The 21,439-nt window shown below is 40.3% G+C and overlaps 2 protein-coding genes across 2 annotated transcripts in view; both read left to right on the top strand.

Annotated features, from left to right (window-relative positions):
• Positions 1-12,286, top strand: part of CABLES1 (Cdk5 and Abl enzyme substrate 1) — a 58,132-nt gene extending 45,846 nt beyond the window's left edge. Inside the window, exons 6-10 of the mRNA XM_060775167.2 lie at positions 466-619; positions 1,051-1,154; positions 9,208-9,314; positions 10,015-10,222; positions 10,707-12,286. Coding sequence (XP_060631150.2) covers positions 466-619; positions 1,051-1,154; positions 9,208-9,314; positions 10,015-10,222; positions 10,707-10,847 — 714 coding nt within the window. The 3' untranslated portion in view covers positions 10,848-12,286. The remainder of the gene's footprint in view (positions 1-465; positions 620-1,050; positions 1,155-9,207; positions 9,315-10,014; positions 10,223-10,706) is intronic.
• A 4,238-nt stretch (positions 12,287-16,524) lies between these two features.
• LOC137096928 (uncharacterized) lies at positions 16,525-21,202 on the top strand. The gene has a single exon (XM_067467448.1). The coding sequence runs from the start codon at positions 17,847-17,849 to the stop codon at positions 19,344-19,346; it is 1,500 nt and encodes a 499-aa protein (XP_067323549.1). The 5' UTR covers positions 16,525-17,846; the 3' UTR covers positions 19,347-21,202.
• Positions 21,203-21,439: the final 237 nt, after the last annotated feature.

Here is a 21,439-nt window from a genome sequence, read left to right as displayed (position 1 = left end):
CGTATTTAGGCCCAAACCCAGTAAATCTCCTCACTCGCCAACTCGGCCCTGAATGAAAGAACAACGGAGAATCGAAAGTAAATCCCCACCTCCACAGGAAAAGGGGATAAATTCCAGGAAAATGAAGAGAAAGACTTGAGGGTGCCCCATCTTATCACCACTCACACTACCAGTCCCCCCCCCCCTTTCCAAGTGGGAAGGCAATTTACTCTGCACAAATCCATGACTCCCACTATTTCACAGATCAGTCTCTTTCCAATCTCTTTCCATCCTTCACATACAAAACACGAGGCTGGATAGAGACTGAGGATCTGAGAGGTGCTCTCCCAAAGGCAAAAGTGGGCAGCTGGAAACAAAGTTTTCATTTTGTAAGGAGTTTGGATTTCTGGATAAGGGAGGTTAAACTTGCACTTAACCTGTACTAACCTTATATCTCCCTTTCATTCTTTCTTTCTTTCTGTCTAGACTGTTTCTTATACCCAATTTCTTTTTCCAACTAATGCCTTGGGAGCACGGAGAAACACCATAGACTCCACTTCATCCATTCAGTTTCGCAATGCAAGCCATCGTAGCCTATCGTTGGGAAGGGCTAACAGTACCCAAGGGAGCATTGATACAGGTAATATTTTGGAACATCTGAACTCTTGAACCAGTTGGCCATTTGCAAACAGAGTGGCAATGTTTTCTAAAGATAACAACTGTTGCTCTATGTTCCATTCTCCCAGGTCTAGCAAACACATAAAGCACTGGCCTTAATGTAGTTGCTGATGTTTGAAATACAGATTGAATATCCCTTATTCAAAGTGTGTGGGACCAGAAGAGCTTCACATTTCAGATTTTTTTCATTTTATTTTGGATAAACTGTATTTGATTATCCATATAGATCATATCTACAATAATGTCTCAGCCCACTCACAATTTAAGCACATGCTTCATATGCAGAAAGTACATGAATCATATTACATAAATTTGACTATAAGCTTTTGCTCTGTTGTTTTTATGACTCTTGCATTACCTTATGCAATTGCTTGCTTTCTTTAATCTTTGCAGGCAGTGACTTGGGAGAATATATTGAATACAACCCAAATCTTTTAGATGATCCTCAGTGGCCATGTGGAAAGCATAAGCGGGTATTGATATTCCCTTCATATATGGTGAGTCATGTTTAATAATAATATCAAAAGGGTTGGTCTTTGAACTTGATTATAACTTTGGAGTCATGTTTGATCCAACTTAAACTGAACAGGATAAAGTTAATCCTGTGCTTTTCATGGGAGTTAAAGTTAAACTGCATTTATTCTACCGTGTAGATGCATCCTAAGTGACCTGAAAGTCTCTTTTCATAGGGTCACCATAAGTGAAAATCGAGTTGATGGTAGTTGACTACAATAACATTTGAAGTGTGGTAAAGTCTCCTTCTTTGGAGGTTTTTAAACAGAAATTGGATGACCATCTGTTGAGATTCCTTTGACTGTGTATTCTTGCATGGAAGGGGTTGGATTGGATAGCCTTTGTGGTCTCTTTTGAATCTATAGTACTATGATTATATGAAAATAAAGACAAGGGAGAAATAGTCTTTTTTAAAAAATCAAAAGAGCCATAGGTCATGGGAAATGAATCCTTCCCTGCTTAATCTCACACTGTTAAGTCATCCAATCATTTTATCTGACCCCATTAACAGCCTTGTTAGGAGAATAAAGTACAGGAAAATATAGTTGAAAAAGTTTAGGTGCTCCCTACATCACGCAAACACAATCAATTAAACAATAAGACATGTGAAATAAATAATTAAATACATTGGCAGAGGTTTTTTTTTAATCATGTGTGACTTCCTATCTGACAACCCATCACTATGGCTAAGATAGCTTCTGTTAACACACAGTTCACTACTGACTATTTATAGTCAAATGAATAATAAAAGTTCCAAGGAGTTCAGTGATTTTGCTTCTACAACCATTGTTACTTCAAGCAACACCTTCTTAACTTTCTTTTCTCAAGGATATTTACCAAAATTATCTTTTAGCCAAATCCAGTTCCAGAAGATTCTTGAAAGTAGTATTAATGGATGGCATCAAAATAGCAACATATTTTATCATCAGTAATGAAGCCTTACAAGCCTTTTTCTTCTTAGAATGGAGAAGAAAATTTTACAAAAACCAGGAGACCACCAAACCATGATTATGTGCAGAGGCAATACAAGGTTGATTGAGGGCCTTAGGTTTTCTACCTTTGATATACACAGCTCTTCCAAGGGTTCCTCCAAATTGACTAGAAAAGCCTTGAATTACCAGCAGTTTATTCCCCTTGATCGTCTGTACTGTACAATGTCTCAGTATTTTTCTGGGGGTTTCCAGTACAAGCTTTATTAATGTCACATGTCTGTATCCATTGTCTTAAGCCCCATCTAAACTGCCATAAAATCTAGTTTCTGAATCCAGCCTATGTAATTCAGTGTGCATTTTCAGCAAGCATTATTTAGCCAATCCCGCTTTTATCCTGGTTTCTTTTGGATTTTAGGGCCTTTGAAAAAGGGCCCAGAATAATGAGCTGCTAATTATTTCAGTACTATACCCTTCTTGATAATAACATTGTGGGTCTTCTATCTAGGATGGCATAAGGGAATAAAATGAGTGATTCTGGTTTATTGGAGCAGTTTAAAAACAGGATGGTGATCATCTTATTAACAAATGGCACTCCTTTGCTTTTCATGTGGAGCCACTAAATATTTCTTTATTTCTATGGTTCAGCATAGTATAAATTATTTAGGTTGCCTTTTATAGTGATATCCTTCTGGTGGCGATAAAAGGAATCCCCAGGACTGTACTCAAAATAATGTCAGGTACCTTAGGCATATAAACTATTTATTATTTTTGTGAAACAGACAGACACAATGAGTAGACAGCTGGTCAGAGGAACACAGGAGCAGGAGACTCCAACATTGATTCCTTACAGGCAGTCCTCAAATTAGGGAAGGGTGAACACCTTGTGTTTGTTTTGCTGTCTGTGCCCCCACTCAGAAGATTTCACCTCACTTTCTGTCCCTGTGATAATTGAATTTTGAAAATTTTGGATCATTGTGGAAACAAGGATTGGTGGGAAAGCTTCAGTGGAGACTCTTTCTCCCCATGATAACTCTCCCAGAACTCTCCCTTTCAAAGGGTATATTTTTCTCACTTCCTATTGTTTCACCTCTATTCTTAACTATGAGTCATTTGTAAGTTGGATGTTTGTAACTTGGGGACTGCCTGTATATTACTTGAAAATTACACTTAGCATTTTGCTGTTAACAAGCTGTGGCTAGTACCTACCTTTGATGATGATTGAGTTGCAAACCAGGGTTGCGTTATATTGCCTGAGTAGTATGCAGGCTTCACAGAACTATCCATAAATACCAATACATCATTATAATAAAACTAATAATAATAATAATAACTTTATTTATATCCCACACCTATCTCCCCAAGGAGACTCATTCCCGTATCCAATTTTGAAAGGCAGCTGACAGACCTTAGAAAAGTTACTTTATCAGGATCACAACTCCTACATTATCCCAGGTGAATAGCTATGGGGATTTCTGTAAGTTGTAGTCCAAAAAAGTAGCCTGAAGGCTGAGAAGAGCGGTATACAAATGAAGCAAATAAATAAATAAATATGAAATATTGAATGAGCTGGATCTAGAATAAATCAGTTTGTTCAGGTCACATTGAAATTATTTGGACATAGGTTAATTATTAGCAACAAACGTTAAACAGGGACTTCAGTGAGATCTAAACATAATTAGCTTGCTCTGTATTTAAATCACAGTACTAGTTTTTTGAAAAATGAAGGAATAAAGTAGTATTATCTCAAACTGAAACTCAAGTGTCAGAGTCCGCTTGGTTAAAGACACCACATTATAGTGAGATGGTGCAGTGTAGCCCATGTTTGTCCACATAATGTGACTGGTGTGCTGGTATAAACAGTGTTAGAAGATCTGCATTTAGTAATTTGAACTGCTAAATGTTTGATCTTTGTCCTGCTTGGCAATTATTTTAAATGATCTGTGTAGAGATGGATTGTTTCTGCTGGGTTTTGTTTCAGCTTGTTTTCATCACTGCTTGGTTGCTGGAAAACTTCAAAAATTAGTTAGGGTGATGTGGATAGTGAAATAGGTCTCCAGGGTAACTGGTCTTGCTGGTGGTGATGTCAAATGTTTGAACTGGCATACTTGGGGCTGCAGACCTCCTCAGGTTTTGTCCATTCTACCAAAGGAGATGGCAGGTCATGACTTTGCTTGCGGTGTCTGGTTGAATAGTTGACTGCTAGCCAGGATAAATAGCTCCCAGTTCCAGTGGACTGATGCCAGCTCTCCTCAAAGTTTATGAGCTAACAACACATTTCATGTCCTCAAAAATAAACAGTCTACCATGTTGATCTATTCCGCTGATTTTAGGGACTTAATAATATGCAGGAAACTGGGCCAATGTCTTCCATGCTCTCAGCTGGTATAAAAGTAAAAAGTATGCTTCAAAAAAGATATATCAGACAGATATATCTTGCTCTTCATGTGCCTAATACATAGGCAGAAAAGGAATACATGATCTTTTCTATCAAGTGCCAAATTCTAGCTGAACAATTGTTAAGAAGTAACAAGTGATATATAGAGGAGACAGGATGTTCTGGTGGAAAGGGTGAAATACCTATCTGTCTTCCGAATGTGCTGCAATGCTGAGATCCAACGTTGCATCAGGATATATCTGATAATAACAAGACCTTCTTTTTTCCTTCCCTTTACAACTTCCCAGGCTTCCTGAAAGTCTGCTGTGTGTGGAGTGTTTGCCAGCTCTCCAGGGCAGATTTTGGTAGAAGAATTTGATAGCAGATTCCCCTTACCAATTCCACTGGCAATTCTTTTCAGTGGAAAAACATCCTTGTATTTTGCTTTTAGTATTTATAAAGGTATTGAGTGTCAGAGAAAGGAAGAAAGAATATGTATCATGAGTCAACTTTTAAAAAAGCAGTCCTACTTCACTTGTCTGTACATATTTAAGAGATTATATTGTTATGCCCAAAATAATTACTGTAATGAACTGTTTTGAAGTTTTTTTGTGGATTTTCCAGTAGGATTTCTATTGCAATTTGGTGTAGTGCCCCCCCCCACATTTAAGAAATGTTGAATAATACAGCTATATTTGCTGTCCTTAAACAGCCAAAGGAGCTGAAGAGGGCACTCAGCGTTTTTCTAAAAAAAAAATGCAACATTAGTTGTTACTTTGTGCGTGGGGGGGGGGGGGGGGCAGGTGGAACTCTATATTTGGACTTTGAGAGTACATAGAATGAATCAGAAGAACTTAGAATAAACATTTATTGTCCCCCAAAGTATTGTGTCACCCCGTGTTCCTGCTATCGAAAAGCCTAATGTGTACTTTTCACGCAAACCAGTTTAAATATTTTCATCAAAGAGATTACTGAATGGTTCCACAGGTCTACTCCTGGAGATGTAAAAGGAAAATGGTGCACATAATATGTTAAAAGTGTGCCTTAGAAGTTTTAGAAGCCTGCAAATAGCAAAAGTTACAAAGGGCACATGGAGGTCTCCAACGAACCTGCTGAGAGTAAAGCATATTTTGCATATTATGCATTGTTTTTGCACAATACTAGATCATCTGTGAATTCACACGCTGGGTATTCTGCGCCTGTGCAGAGCCTCTTCAGAACCTTCTAGAATCACTAGGCAGAAAATCTTTAGTGGTAACTCTGTCCCCTCCTAAGTGCGTAAGAGGTCTGGTTGCCACCATAACACTTGAATTCCTCTCATCTGTGCTGCAGCCAAATTCAGGAAGTTGTACTCTTTACGAGTCTACAGTTTTGTTTTTGTCTTCTGAGATCTCTTTAGATCAGTAACTTTTTGACTTCATTTTCTTAGCACAATGTTATCCTTGGATCCTGCTAACTTCATTCAGGTCTTTGTGAGTAGATGTTGTGCAACACAGTAGCCATTCGCCAACACGCATTGATATGTCCTTCAAGTCTTTCCTCTGTGGCCAAGGAGGTGATAGGTGATTTCCCATTTGACAAGGCCAGCCTCTTCAAAAAAGGCTAGAGATTTGAAGCTGAAGAACAATCAGGAGATGAGGATTATAACCCGAAAAATGGGTTTATCATTCAGTTGGCAGCATTAACAGTTTTTTCGGAGCCATTCCATCCCTCCACCTCAGATTGAAGAGACGCTCACTCATCCATCAGTACTCGTCTGCACAGTGCAAGCCAGATGGAGCCCAACAGAAGTACAGACCAAGACTGAAGTTTCTCCATATTGCAGCATTGAAATAACTGAGTGATTGTCCCAAGAACACTTTAGGGGATTATCCCTATTTGCTGCCAACCTTGACTCCTCACATAACCGCTTTGTTCAGAGATCACCTCCACAATTACCTTCCTGCCTGGTCAACCATCACTCAAAACCACAGAATACTAAGTATTGTCAATTCAGACTGTATCGTTGAGTTTGATTTTTTTGTCACAAAGAAGCACTGTGTCAACCATCCACATAGACCATTTTGGAGTATTTCAGATTTATGAATTCTAAATCAGGGATGCTTAACCTGTGCTAAGATGGTTTATTTTCATTTTTAAAAGAAGGACCTATACTTCACATAGCACCAACTTGCAGTCCATGTTTGAAAATGAGAATTTTGCTCCCAGAAAATATTGTGGGTTTTCACAGCTAACAGGAGATCATCTAATAAACATACACACCCAGCAACTACACTTTGCAGCAAATTCAAATGTTATCACAATTTTGGTTTAAATAATTGCTCCTATTGCATTCCTGAAGTCTGAGCTGTTGTTTTGAGACAAAATTGGAAGTGATACAGCATGAAATCTCTCCTGGCTTTCTAGGGGAATGTTGCATTCCCGTTTCCGGGGGTTATTTTGCAGCTTGCCAGCTGCCAGAGGTATAGGGCTGCATTTTTTTCTGCAATTTTTCTGTAAAATATCTTGCTTCTCATTCAGTCACAAGTAATCAAAACAAAGTTTGAAAAGATTCAGGCCCACCCTTAGTTTACCTAGTTGTACTAAATCAGATTTTTATTTGAGAAAGTGGGTGAGTGAAGTGGAAGGTACTGCAGGCATAGTTCAGTGAAAGAAAATTAGTGTTGATACCAGCTGTTAAGAAGTATACCCTACAAAAATTAATGTTATTTCAGGTTTAGTCATTTTTTCATAAATATAAACAAAATACATGCTCTTCTCCTTCTGTTACCACAAATATTGCAGTAAAATAATTTTGCATTAATCTTTGAATATGTTTCAGTGTAACATTTAAACTAAATCTTCTAGATCAGATAACATTTATAGCAGTGTTTCCCAACTCAGTGGTTTTGCTGCTGTGAATGCTTTGCTTTTTTCAATTATTTGTGGTACTGTAGAAAATAAAACATATTAATTCCTCATTTTGCTGAACCCTATTCTTAGATAAGGCTGCGTATGTTTTGACTAAACTCTCCTCCTCTTAAATACACTGCAGAGATAGTTAACTGCTGTAAGATTCCTACGGCATTCTTTTGTTGGTGGAGTATGAAAAAGGGCAACATGTATACCTTTTTTTCAATTGTAAGACACCACCAATTGTAACATTCATTTATTTATTTACGATCTTTCTATCCCGCCTTTCTCAGCCTGAAGGCGACTCAAGGCAGCTTACAAATTGGCAGCAATTTGATGCACCCTAATTTCAGTACCACCAACAACAATAACAATAACAAAAATACATAAAATGACAACCTTAGGGCAAGTTTTGAATTGTGCAAATAACTTGGATAGCGAAATGTTTCTGGAACGGTTTCAACAATTCCATCCTCTCCTCAATTCTGATCACACTGTTGCAGAGACTAATGTTAGCCATACCATTAATTCTCCTGAAATACTTCTGACTGCTACCACCACCAAGTTCCTCTTCTATCTGCAAAATATAAATCAATTAGTCTGCACAGAAGAGAATAGATAGATGTAAAGAGATTAGATATTATGAATGACCTCACTGAGAAACAAGTATGAGAACACATTGGTCTACCATGATTTCTTACTCACTACAGTTATAGCACAGCATAGTTGTAAAGAAAACACTGTCAGCAATAAACCTTTTGTAAATAAGATAACAAGGTGACCTATGCATGAACCCTTTGCTATCCCTTTCATTTATGGTCTTTTAGCACTGCTAATTACAAATAAAATCAGATAAATAAAAACTGGATTGTGTGCGTGTGCATGTGCATGATCATGATAGATGGGAATAACATCATGCATCTGACAAGGAGAGCTCTGACCCACAAAACCTTAATGTAGTGCATTATATATATTAATAACATCTTTATTAAATTCATTTAATAATCATTCAACTATACAAGTTTCAGGTTTGTTTGTTTTTTGTCGTGTCAGGAGCAACCGCTCCTGTTGTGAGAGAATTGGCCGTCTGCAAGGACGTTGCCCAAGGGACGCCTGGATGATTTTTGATGTTTTATCATCCTTGTGGGAGGCTTCTCTCATGTCCCCGCATGAGGAGGTGGAGCTAATAGAGGGAGCTCATCCGCCTCTCCCCGGGTTTGAACCTGCGACCTGTCGGTCTTCAGTCCTGCCGGCACAGTGCTTTAACCCACTGCGCCACCGGGGGCTCCACAAGTTTCAGTGAAACCATAAGTAGGTAATTGGTTGAAAATATTTAATTGCCATCATATTTCAGAATGCTAGAATTACAGTAAAGTTAAGCATGCTTCTTTAATATATATCTTTCCGGAGTATGTTAATGTGGTTCCAAAGCATGTTAACGCTGCAATACTATTATGTTAATAAGACAATGCACAGCATTTATATTTACAATCCATAAAATGTTCTGTTGCTATTTATTGCAGGGAACTTACACTCTAGAGCAGGCATCCTCAAACTGCAGCCCTCCAGGTGTTTTGGCCTCCAACTCCCAGAAGCCCTTGCCAGCTTGTTCATTGGCCAGGAATTCTGGGAGTTGGAGGCCCAAACAGCTGGAGGGTGTTTGAGGGTGCCTTCCCTAGAGCTCTGAATGAAATGCCATATAATCTTATTCCTCATAGCAGTTGCCAAAGTGGATTTTAGGTCATTTTCATAGCACAACCACTGCCTATATTCTAATTCAACATGAAAAAGATATAAAAAAAGAATCTTACTGTTTGTTTGTTTTTTACTCTATTACAGACAACAGTCATTGATTATGTGAAGCCGTCTGACCTTAAGAAAGATATGAATGAGACTTTCAAGGAGAAATTCCCTCACATCAAGCTGACACTTAGTAAAATAAGAAGGTAAAAATGCCATGGAATTGCATTTGTTATTCATTACTTACTCATAGTTTTGACACTATTGTTATGAATGCAAATCAAAACCCTCCCTCCCCGAAACTACTCTTTTACCAGGGGTCAGTGCATTGGGATGGAGGGAAATTCTGCTGATCATCAGAAGATAGTTGAATGATTTCACCATCAGGGTTTTGGGGGGTCAAGGTAGGATAAGTTACGTAGGCCCCCTTTCTACACTGCCATTTAATCCAGATTATCAAAGCAGATAAGGCTAGTCTTTCCCCATTCCTACTCCTTATCTTACAAGTCAGAAATCGTAAGATAAGGAGTGAATGAGAGGAAGAGGGGAAGACCTGTTGTTACACTAGAATGTTTCCTTGCTGAGAAATCCTCTTGGCACTCCATTCAACTCCACTCTGTTTTTGTTCCCTGACCTCCAACTCTGTTCCTTGCCTAACACAGTGGGAGGTGGTGATAGGAAGCAGGCAAGGTGAATTGCGCACTTTCGACATGGACTTTAAACATGGACATTTCAGTGTTCAGAACTAGAGGGGGCAGATTACACTCAGAATAACATAATACAGCATTGCGGTTTCAGCTCATTCACTAGCATGTGCATTGTCTGGTTTTTAACATTCACTGCATTAAAGGCATTAGCATTATAGCTCCCAGTTTTCTTTTACACTGTATTTTTGTTTCCTTTCAGCTTGAAGCGAGAGATGCGCAAACTAGCCCAAGAAGAGTGTGGTTTCGAGGAACCCACTGTAGCCATGGCCTTTGTCTATTTTGAGAAGCTTGCTCTCAAGGGAAAACTCAACAAGCAGAACAGGAAGCTGTGTGCAGGGGCCTGTGTGCTACTAGCTGCCAAAATTGGCAGCGATCTCAAAAAGCACGAGGTGAAACATCTCATAGATGTAAGTATTCCTAGACTATCGTACTTTGGCAATAAAAGGTGTGAAGGAAGACAGTTGGGGCCATGACTCTGTTGAAAAAATGGGCTAAACTTGTGATATATTTATTATACTATGTGAAAAATCTGTAGCTGTCCAGTTGTTGGACTCTAGTTCCTATTAGTATCAGACTATGGGGAAGCATAGTAGGAACAGTGATTCTATAGCATCTGGAACATTAAAGAGTCCCTACCTCTGTATTGTGTCATGTAAAAGATGGGGGAAAAACAATGGAAAAGGACTAGGTAGATGTACTTTTAACTTGTAAATATGATTGGGAAAATGTTATATTATGTACACAACCAATTTCCAAATGGGTTTTGGCACAACTGCTATTGAAATGCAATAAGATGTATTTTTAATATACATATGTATGTATATGTATATATGTATATGCATATTAAAATACATCTTATATGTGTGTGTTTTTTTTCTTCCTATATTACAGAAACTGGAAGAGAAGTTTCGGCTGAACAGGCGAGAACTGATTGCCTATGAATTTCCAGCGTTAGTGGCCTTGGAGTTTGCTCTCCATCTACCTGAACATGAAGTCATGCCACATTATAGACGCTTGATCCAAAACTCCTAGCATTGGCTACCCTTCCAAGAAGGGGGAGGGGTTTAAAAACTTACTTTCTGTTGAGCTCAGAAGAGCAGAATTACTACTGGAAATGCAAAAATGGGACACAGATGCCCCAAGACCCATTGTACTCTTTTTCAGTGCAGCTTTTTGACAAGATAATAGGAATAAAGCAGTAAATTCCTTTTTAAGACTCTCAGGCTACAGGAACTGTTTAACTAAGCGCATGAGTTGCATGCAAATGAGCAGTGGATGGATTAGATTCATACCAAATGGACCAAATAAGAACTTCTTTGAGTTATGCTTATCTCTCCTGAAAAGAATGAGGATCTACAGTAGCCTTCATTTCATGCTTCTTTTTCACTGTTCCATTCAGTTACTTGGAATTTTGTCAGCTTTTTTGTAAGCTGGTGGTTTTCAGCTTATTGAAGAATCCTTCAAGTGGTGGCAGGTTGTGGTGTGTTTCTTCACTGTGTCAGTGATGTGCCAATCTATTTTTGTATCTGATACTGGAAGTGCACTTTTCCCGATAGGTGGGTGGATTGTTCATTTGTGAGACACTGAATGTGCCAGCCTTGCATCATTGCTACAATAATGTATATTAAAGAATGGGGAAAAATTGGGACCATCTGGAGAAAACAAAACTACTGAAAAGGAGAAATGTGGTTTCACATTCTTCAGGTGCCAGTCTTCAGGTGGCATTTTCTAACCCCTTGATTCTTTTGATTTCATCCCCTCTGTACAACTTCTTTTCTTTTTCTTAAGATTACACTACTACATATGTACACACACACACACAATGACTCTACCTGCAACTTGTCTTATGCTTTCACTTTTGTACTTGATTCCATTCATATGCTATGTGAGAGAGGTGTCCTTTTTGTGGTTGTCTCAGTTTTAGCCACACACTAGCAGCCTCTGCAGTTTTCCCTCTGTGGAGATAGTTAGACTTGCACTCTGTAGTGTTCGCAATTGGTGCTCTATGTTAGAGTGCATTTGGAGGCACGTTGACGGTGCTGAATGTTTAAACAGTGTTTTCTAAAACCAATATGTCAAACCAAGAAGCAGAATTGTCAGTCCGGGGTCTTGACACCAGGAACACACACCAGTGTGGGTAATTCTCGTTGCAGTTGCATTACTGTTGTTTTTAAACAAAATAGGTTGTACAACACCAACTTTGAATAACGAGGGCACTAAAATTGCTACATTTTTTCATATTCCGGAGATGTTTTACTATTCTGGAATCTTGTAGTACCTTAACTGTTTGTAAATTACCAAATCCAGATGGGAAAAAACTCAGAATGCAAACAGGACCCTCTCTGTGTATTCTGTTTTCTAAATACTTGTATGTATAATTATTATGTATGATAAGATAATTGCAGCTGGATGTGCTTGGTAATATGCTAAAAGACATGCATCAAAGAATTAAACAATTATTTTTATATATAGTGAATGTACATGCCCCACTTTTTCCAGTACTGATTCACTTGACACAGTCTATGACTGGCACAACAATTTCAATAAAATGAAGTAGTTTACTGTTTTAAAGTGTAATACAGATTAATTGACCACCAGTAACATCAACTAGATGTATCCACTATTCTCTTTTTCCATCTGTACCAGTCAGTAGTGACTTGTAGTGGGAGTAGAAGAAAGAATACATATAAAGATCACATGCTTTAAAATTAATAGCTATTTTACCGATGAAGTACATGTTTCCCCCAGAATCTCATCTTTTCTTGACACTAAACATTTTATATCTTTTGGCTATTTACTGTAGTATGATTAAGTGTTTTCCAATATGCAACCTCGGTAGCAACTGTCTGTACATCAGATAGGTTTTTCTTTTGTACAGTGCATTAAAATGTAATTAGTATTTAATAGAAGTATTAAAATTAAATGTGAATGCATGCATCTAGGAACATTCAGCCATAAACCAAGACATACATATTATGTGCAGCATCCACACTAACAAGTATTCTTCAGTGTTTAGTTCCTTAACATAGTCATGAATATTCTTGAAGCTGGTGGGTCTGAAGGCCAACTTTATGATGGGATCTGGTTTAAGCTATATACAGGCATAGGCAAACCTCGGCCTCCCAGGTGTTTTGGACTTCAACTCCCAAAATTCCTACCCAGAGGGCCAAAGTTTTCCCTTGCCTGTGTTGTTTGGAAAGGTAGAGGGGGCAAAGGGATGGAGAAGACCATTTCTTTGTCTATATGTTACAGATCTGTTTTCAGCTTTATCCAATATCTATCTAGATCAGGTGTAAGGATGATGTGATCTCCAGATGTCAATCTGTACCACCACCAGCCCTAGTCAGTTATAGGTACAGGATTGTGAAAACTATACTCCAACAACATCTCAAGGGTTCTGGTTTAATTATTAATATTAAATTAGAATTAATATTGGGAAGGTCTATTTAAATTCACAATTCCTCCATTCTTTAAACTCTGGCCAGACTGATCTGTTAAGTTGTCTAAACAGAAAGTAAATGAATGCAGTGTTAGTATCGCTCTACCTTGGATAGTGCACATTTCTGTTAGAACGATTTCAGTATACAGTATAGGAGCAATTGCATATTAGATCTTGATGTAGCAATTTATCTCTTGTATTTTACTATCTAGTTTTAATACGTAGTTTGAATCAGGATTTATGAATGACTGCTTGATGGTTGGGAAATTCCTTCTTCATTTTTGTTAGTCCAAAACACATTTTAAAAATGAAAATATTGAAACACCTTTTTTGAAGCTTGGTATTACTCAGCCAAAGCAGGCAACCCAATTAGTTAAACCTTAGCACCACTTCCTTCCTTCCTTCCGTCCGTCCGTCCGTCCATCCCAGTTCTATTAAAAGCAACAAGGACAAGGACAGTAAAACAGGATTTGAAGAAAAGACAACCAATTGGGATAAACTTTTAATAAACTGGAAGAAAACCAACGCAAAAATTTACAGGTTACTCCTAGGGTGTAGTACAGAAAAAGAACAGATAAAAGACTGTATGACTAAATGGGCAAGAAATATAGGAAGGACAATAATCCTTGATGAATGGGAATTAATGTGGAACAAAAAATCAAAATATGCCTACACCTACTATTTGAAAGAGAATTGGCTACAAATGATGTACCAATGGTACATGACCCCTAAGAAAATTGCAAATTTGCTAAAGACTACAACCAGAATTGCTGGAAGTGCAAGAAACAGGAAGGAACTTTCCATAACATGTGGTGGTCATGTGAGAAAGCAAGAGGCTTCTGGAAATAAATTCATTAATTATGCCAAAAAATATTGAAGGAAAAGTTCCCAATGCACCCTGAATATTTTTTTACTAGGGATGATGAATACAGAATGGAACACAAAGATAAACTTTTTACATATGTTACCACAGCGGCAAGGTTGTTGTATGCTCGAGTATGGAGACAAAAGGATATACCATCAAAAGAAGACTGGATAGAGAAAATGTTAGAGATGATGAGTATGGACAAATTACCTTCACTAGTTTCTAAATCACAAGGCAGATATATCAAAACAACAGACTGGATTCCTTTCACAGAATGGCTGAAGGAAAATAAAATTAAAATATTAATCTAAAAAGAAGAAAACAGAAGACAGAAGATACCATCACAGGGAAAGAAGGAAGCAGAACCAAAATAATGGACAATACCCAACTTATAATACAACTATAGAGAAAAATGGAAGTACAAATTCCCTCCCCAACCCCATTACCCCCTTTTTTTACCTACCCCTTCCATATTCTAACTCTCCAGACCCCCCTCCCCACCACTTCTTAATCCACCCCCTCCCCTTCTTCCCACAACTCACCTCAAATGTTACTACCCCCATTTTATGTAAATTTGCCCATTTGAAAATTACAATAAAATTATTGGTTAAAAAAAGCAACAAGGACAAGGCAAAAAGAAGAAACTGATTTTTCCCCTTCATGGCCAAGAGATGGAATTCAGATACAGTTTTGGGAAACAATAATTCCATATCACACTTCCAATGAATTTTCTGAGATGAAATACTGTGCACCATGTGGCACAGATTATTATTTTGAGCTTCATTCTCCCCACTCGCACTCCAAATAAGGCTGTTATAAAAGCTCTTGACTGTAGCATTATGCAAACTGCATGGGGATAGATGTGGGATAATGATTGCCATTATTCAAACATATTAGCAAAGTTAAATAGACTCACTATATTGGTACTGTTACACTGCATGAGCATTTGTTACACTGCATGAGCATTTGTAACTCGACGGAATTTTACAGACTCTTTAACCTACTTGTTTTTTGTAATTAGGAAAGAAAAATAGTTTTAATTAGCAAGAGATCTAAGCATTGTTTAATGCCTGTAAACCAGTAGTTCTAAACCTTTTTTGACCAGGGACCACTTTGACCAGAGACCAGTCTCCAACATGAGTACCAAAAGGGTTACGAATTAGTTTTTAGTCATCTTTAGATTCGGTTTGGTTATTTGGGATGCTGATTCAGAAAATTGCATTGGATAGACAACACCAGCTCTAGTTTCTGATACAGAACATATGCCATCCAGTAGTCGCTATCTGCTCTCCCATAGAAAACCATATTTAATAATTTAGAGCTGATATGATAGCAGTAAACTTTCGTGGGTAGTCAGCCTCACAACATCCCTGTCGCCTCGGCACTATAACAGGGTTTCGTGAGACCAGTCACTCCTGTTGCCATGTGGTTTGAAGGCAATGGTGTAGTAATGTTGAGGCCACAGACCATATTTTTGTTCTTGCGCACCACTGGTGGTCCACACACCACAGGTTGGGAACCAATGCTGTAAACCTACATAATTTGCGGACATAAAAGAAAACAAAATCTACATGGTAACAATAGAGTTCGGGTATTAAACTCTCTGGCTGATACCATTGCACTGATCCATGGCAATTAAAGTGGTTTCAAACTGCACAAATTTTACAGTGTGGATGCACCCTGAGATGTATGTTCTAGCATCCATACAATAACATTCTAACATCCCCCACAATAATGACTGGGTGATTACTATTATGCTGCATATCTGCACCTGATATTTGGTACTATTGTACTTTACCAACATGATGCAAACAAGTTACTGTAGGGTGAGGGATATGACTTCATTCTGTTAAATACAAGGCTCTACGATGGGCTTTTCCCCAGTAGAACTGCAGCAAACCTCATGCTGCTAAGTTTTATGTTCTGCAAATATATCATTGTCAGTATTTCAAAGGTGCCTATTCTCATAGCAGCAAGTTCAAGTAATTGTAAAACAGCAATATGACAGCATTTGCTGAGTGATTAAACACACTACCAAGTGCTAAATCTAAGCAAACCTTTTATAGCTTATCCAAGATAATTATGTCTGGAGCTATGAGAGACATTGAAGAAATACAACTTTAATTTAATAGGTTCTTGTATGCATTGATCTAGGACGGCTCAGCCTTCAATGGAATGGGAAATTTCCAAATTCACAGGATCAATTGTGGACTGCTAAGGGAGTTTGAATTTATTTTTAAAAACTGATATATTGAATTAATATCCCATCTTTCTCTTTAATTGGACTTCCGGGCAGCTTACAAAAATGTGAAGAGAGCAAAACTGACGCTGATGTAGAAAAGTTTTTTTTTTTAAAGAATTAAAACATTATAAAAGAGCCCTTGGATATCTTAAAGCTCATACTGGTTTGTAGCAGGAGGTATGGACTTTCAGATAATCTTGACCCAAGCTGTGTAGGGCTTTAAATAATAAAGATATTTCAACAGAAGAGTCTTACGATTCCTGAAACCAGCCCTAATCAACAGCCTGGCAACATTGTTCTGGGTCCAGTGAAACTTCGAAATAACTTCCTAGGGTATGCCCACATAAAACGTGAGACAGGACTCCAAATGAGATGTAACCAAGGCAAGTATATTATAACAGATAGCAAAGAGCTCTAAAAATATTTATTATTTGGAGTGCTTCTACCCCGCCCTTCTCAACCCCCTAGGGGGGACTCAGGGCGGCTTACAAAAGGCACAATTCGATGCCCAACAATTCACAACATACAAAATACAATTTACAATATAACGACGACAGGTATAACTAAAACAGTCAAATTAAAACAACAGCAGCAATAAAATCATCTTGTGGTCAACGTTCGTCAATTCATAAATCCATAATCCATCCATCATACTAATTAAAAATTATAGAACTCCAGGTTAGTTTATCTACAGAACTGGCCATCCCTTCTATGTTGATTTTCCAGTGTCAGTAGAAATTAGTGTGAAATGTCTTGATTGTTGGGTTTCATCCCTGATTGCACAAGTCTCCAGCCCTCAATGAGTAGTTAGCCTAGATAGATTAGAATGAGGAGATGTTCCCTTTGCACGTCTGTCTCAAGAAGGGGCTTAGAAGGGGAGATAGGGTGGTATATAAATAAAGTTTTGTTGCTGTTGTTTTACTCATCCTGCATGCCACTATGTCCACCTCCTTTGAATACTTAGGAATGTGATCTCTTCAGGGAAAACATTACTTCCTCTTTACGGGTACTTTTATTGCCCTGGGTGGGCCATGCAGCCTGTCTCCATTTTCTGGGTCTCTTCTTCTTTTGTTCTGCTACAGCAAGGAGGCATCTTGCCATTCTCCAGGCAAGATGTAGTAGATATGGCTATTTTATTATTTTCCTGTCGTAGTCACTGTGAATCGTACATTTGGTATTTACACGCATGCGTGGAACAGCTTTCGGAACCTTCTAGAAAGAAAACTAACAATTTAGACCCCAGCTAGGCCCGCCCACCCTCCCCCGAGTATAAGTAGCCCGTGGGCGGGGCTAGCCAGCAGTTCTCTTTTCCGCGCTCCTGTTGGCAGCTTGAGAACCTTCTTTCTCCGTGCGAGCTTTCTCTGCTTATTTGACAATATTGGACTTTGATCAGGACTGTTTGACTAAGATTTTTGGATTGTGATTTGGACCCCGTTTGCCGTCGATTGACCCGGACTGTTTGACTTCGAACTTGAGGCTAAGCTTATGGCGACTACCTCGTTCAAACGGTGCTCCGCTTGCCCTAACTTATATCCGAATACGGATGGGCATTCTATGTGCTTAGCCTGCCTGGGAGAGGGGCACCTCACCCAGGCCTGCTCGATCTGCATGGCCTTCACGCCGCAGACTAGAAAAAGCCGCGAGCTTAGACTTAAAGCGGCTTTATACGAGAGGGCCCTGCTCCCGCCCACACCACCGGCACAGCAGGCGTCCCCAGTGCTAAATACCTTGCCGTTTCTGGAAAAGGCTGGAAACCTGGCCAAGAAGAAGGCTAAAAGGCCTAGGGATAAGGCCTCCCAAGATGGCCGCGGCACATCGGCCGGGAAAAAAGCGGCCTCAAAAAGGGCGGGAAGCGCTCTTTCTTCTTCGGCCGCTCTAGCTCCGCCCCCTGTAATGGCGGAGCAGCGAGACCAGCCAGATCGGCCTCTACAAGCACCTACCTTGTGTCTCGAGCCGGTGGAGGTGACTCCGGTCAGGACCTCCTCTTCGAGACCGGAGAGCCAGCTTCCAGAGACCTCGCTGACTCCAGCCATGCCGACCCTGTCCTCCCCCGGGCCCGAGGGAGGACAAGAGGCGGAGCCCAGGCAAGAAAGACCTCCTCCTGTAGCCCCTCCCACAACGCCGCCCATGGAGCCTGTTCCCTCCGGAAGCGGCGCTTTCGGAGGGCTTTTCAACGGCCCGCCCACTCTCCCAATTGATGTGGGCCTGGCTATAGCCTCCCCGAGGCCGGCGATCTCCGAGCTCCCTCGGGCCCGGGAGGAGGAACCAGCTGACTACTCGGCAGGCATGCCGAGCTCCATCGGGCCTTCGGCTGCGGCTGAGCTCCACGATCGGCGGCAAGGGGGCCGGGGGTCTCGCCGCCCCAGTAAGCGGCCCAGGCGTTCCAGGTCTCCATCGCGGAGGAGCAGAGGCTCCCGGCGTCGCCGGTACCGAGCCTCTCCGAGAGGCAGCAGGCGCTCCAGGTCATCCTCCTCCTCCTCCTCTGCAACTTCCTCCTCCTCCTCCTCCTCCTCCTCCTCCTCATCGCCCCCGTCGAGGCGCCGGAGACGTTCCCATCGGTCCCGGAGGGGACAGGAACCGAGAGTCGCGCCCCCGCAGGGCTTCTGGCAAATGGCACCGTCAGGCCAGCTCATCTTTGTACCGGCCCCAGTGCCGTTTTCGGTGGCAGCGGCCCCCTCGGCCCCGGCCTTACCGACCTCGGGGCTAGGAACTGGCCTGCAGGTGGCGCCGTCCCCCGCAAGACCTCAACCTCCACAGGCCTCTTCAGTGGGCCTGCTTTTGGCCGGGGCGGGTGAGGCTGCCCCAACTACTGATAGGCGGCCCATCGCGGACCCCCACCCGCCGGTCTGTTTGTTGTCAAGTCAGCTTCTATTTATGGCAGTGGTTCCCAAGCTTTTTTTTTTTTTTTTTGACCAGGGACCACTCTCAGCATTAGTACCAAAAGGGTTACAAATCAGTTTTTGGTCAACTTTAGATTTGGTTTGATTATTTGGGGTGCCAGTTCAGAAAATTGCATTGGATAGACCAAATCAGCCCTAGTTTCTAATATAGAATATATGCCATCCAGTAGTCGCCTTCTGCCAGCCCACAGAAAACCATATTTAATAAACCTCGGCACTGTAAGAGGGTTTTGCAAAATCAGTCGTTCTCATTGCAACGGTGTAGTAAAGGTGAGGCCACAGATCATATTTTAGTTCTTGTAGACCACTGAATGAAAATGGAAGGAAAAAGGAAGAGGGGCCGACCAAGCGCAAGATGGATGGATGGCATCATGGAAGTGACTGGATTGACCTTGAAGGACCTGGGCGTGGTGATGGCCGACAGGGAGCTCTGGTGTGGACTGGTCCATGAAGTCACAAAGAGTCGGAAACGACTGAATGAATGAACAACAACAAGACCAGTGATAGTCCACGGGTTGGGAACCACTAATTTACGGCAACCCTATGAATCAAACCTCCATGTGTTCTGGTCAACAATAGTCTTGCTCAGGTTAGTAGGGCTGGGGATCCAATGACTTGGTTCAATGTAAGACTGATTTATGCGTATACTAGTATATATAGACCCACCATTATTTGGATGTTGGAGGGGGTACTGCTCTCCCCGCCCCAGCTTTCTTGTACCTTCCCCTCATCCCTTTTCCTTCTTTCTTCATTCCTGTCTTTCCCTTCTTTTTGTCTTTTTCTTTCCATCTCCTTCTCCCCTCTCCTGTTTTGAAGCTCTTTGTGGCTTTTTGCTTCCTCTCTCGGGTCTCCTGAGACATGTCACCTTTCTTTTCCAGGGACATCACAAAGGGCCAATCCTTCACCTAGTACCAGCCTTTGTGGTACAAACAAACAGATTTTGACACACACACATATCAAACACATCTCCAGAGTAGGTATTCACCTGCCATCCTGGAAATACAGCCACCAGGCATGAGAAAAAAAATCAACATGCATATAGTAAACTATTTGCAGAGTTTCAAAAAGTAAGCAAGAGTTGCTGAATCAATACGGATCTAAACTTGTAACTGCATGCACATACATATCCCTTCTCACGTGTCCCAAATATGTGACTAACTGTTGTACTTTGAAAGATTGTGGGACCTGGATTTTGCCTAATCCTACCTTGTTTCCCCCAAAATAAGCCCTAACCAGAAAATAAGCCCTAGCACTATTTTTAGGATGACTGTAATATAAGCCCTACCCCTCAAATAAGCCCCAGTAAAGACTGTCAGCCAGACAGCCACATTTATCAGTAGTACAAGGGTTGCCCAGAAAGTAAGGTTACAAGGCATATAGCTCTCGCAGGGAATTTTCGCAGGGGAAGTTGATATCACTGCTGTGTAGTGGGAAGCCAGCAGAAGCAAACGAGCAGTGCCAGTCATCAGTAGCTCATCAACTGGCATTGTGGTGAAGGTTAGATGAGCGTCTTCATTCAGTTTACCTTCTGTCTGTCTCCTTCATGACAATGCACATCTGCACACTGCTCATGCAACACAAGAGTTGTTGACTTCATTTGGTTGGGATGTTTTAAGCCACCCCTCTCACAGCCCTGATCTTGCACCCAGTGATGATCATCTGTTCACTAAATTGACGGAACACTGGATAAAACACATTTTTCTGATGAAACGAGGTGAAATTTGGAAGTGATGAACTGGCTGGAAAAGATGGCGGGAGACTTCTATGACACAGGCATAAAAAACTTATTGCATAGATGACAAAATGTATTGAACTGAATGGTGATGATGTGGAAAAATAATGTAATGCCTATGCTACAATCTATGTAAGTTTTATTAAATTATATTAATTCTTTGTATTTTTGAAAAAATCTTGTAACCTGACTTTCCGGATAGCCCTCATACATCCGTTTCAATTTCATAATATTTAATTATAAAATAATATTAATATTTAATTAAATATAAATTAAGCTATTGACAGAATATTATAATGATGTTCCAGAAGAAAATGACATGACTGCATTTGAATGAACGTACATTGTTGAACATGGAAAAAATAAGACAAACCCTGAAAAAATAAACCTTTATGCGTCTTTTGGAGCAAAAATTACTATAAGACTTGGTCTTGTTTTTAGGGAGA

Source organism: Anolis sagrei, chromosome 4, assembly GCF_037176765.1.
Source record: "Anolis sagrei isolate rAnoSag1 chromosome 4, rAnoSag1.mat, whole genome shotgun sequence".
Taxonomy (NCBI): Eukaryota; Metazoa; Chordata; class Lepidosauria; order Squamata; family Dactyloidae; genus Anolis; species Anolis sagrei.
This window is presented reverse-complemented; position numbering and strand designations above follow the sequence as displayed.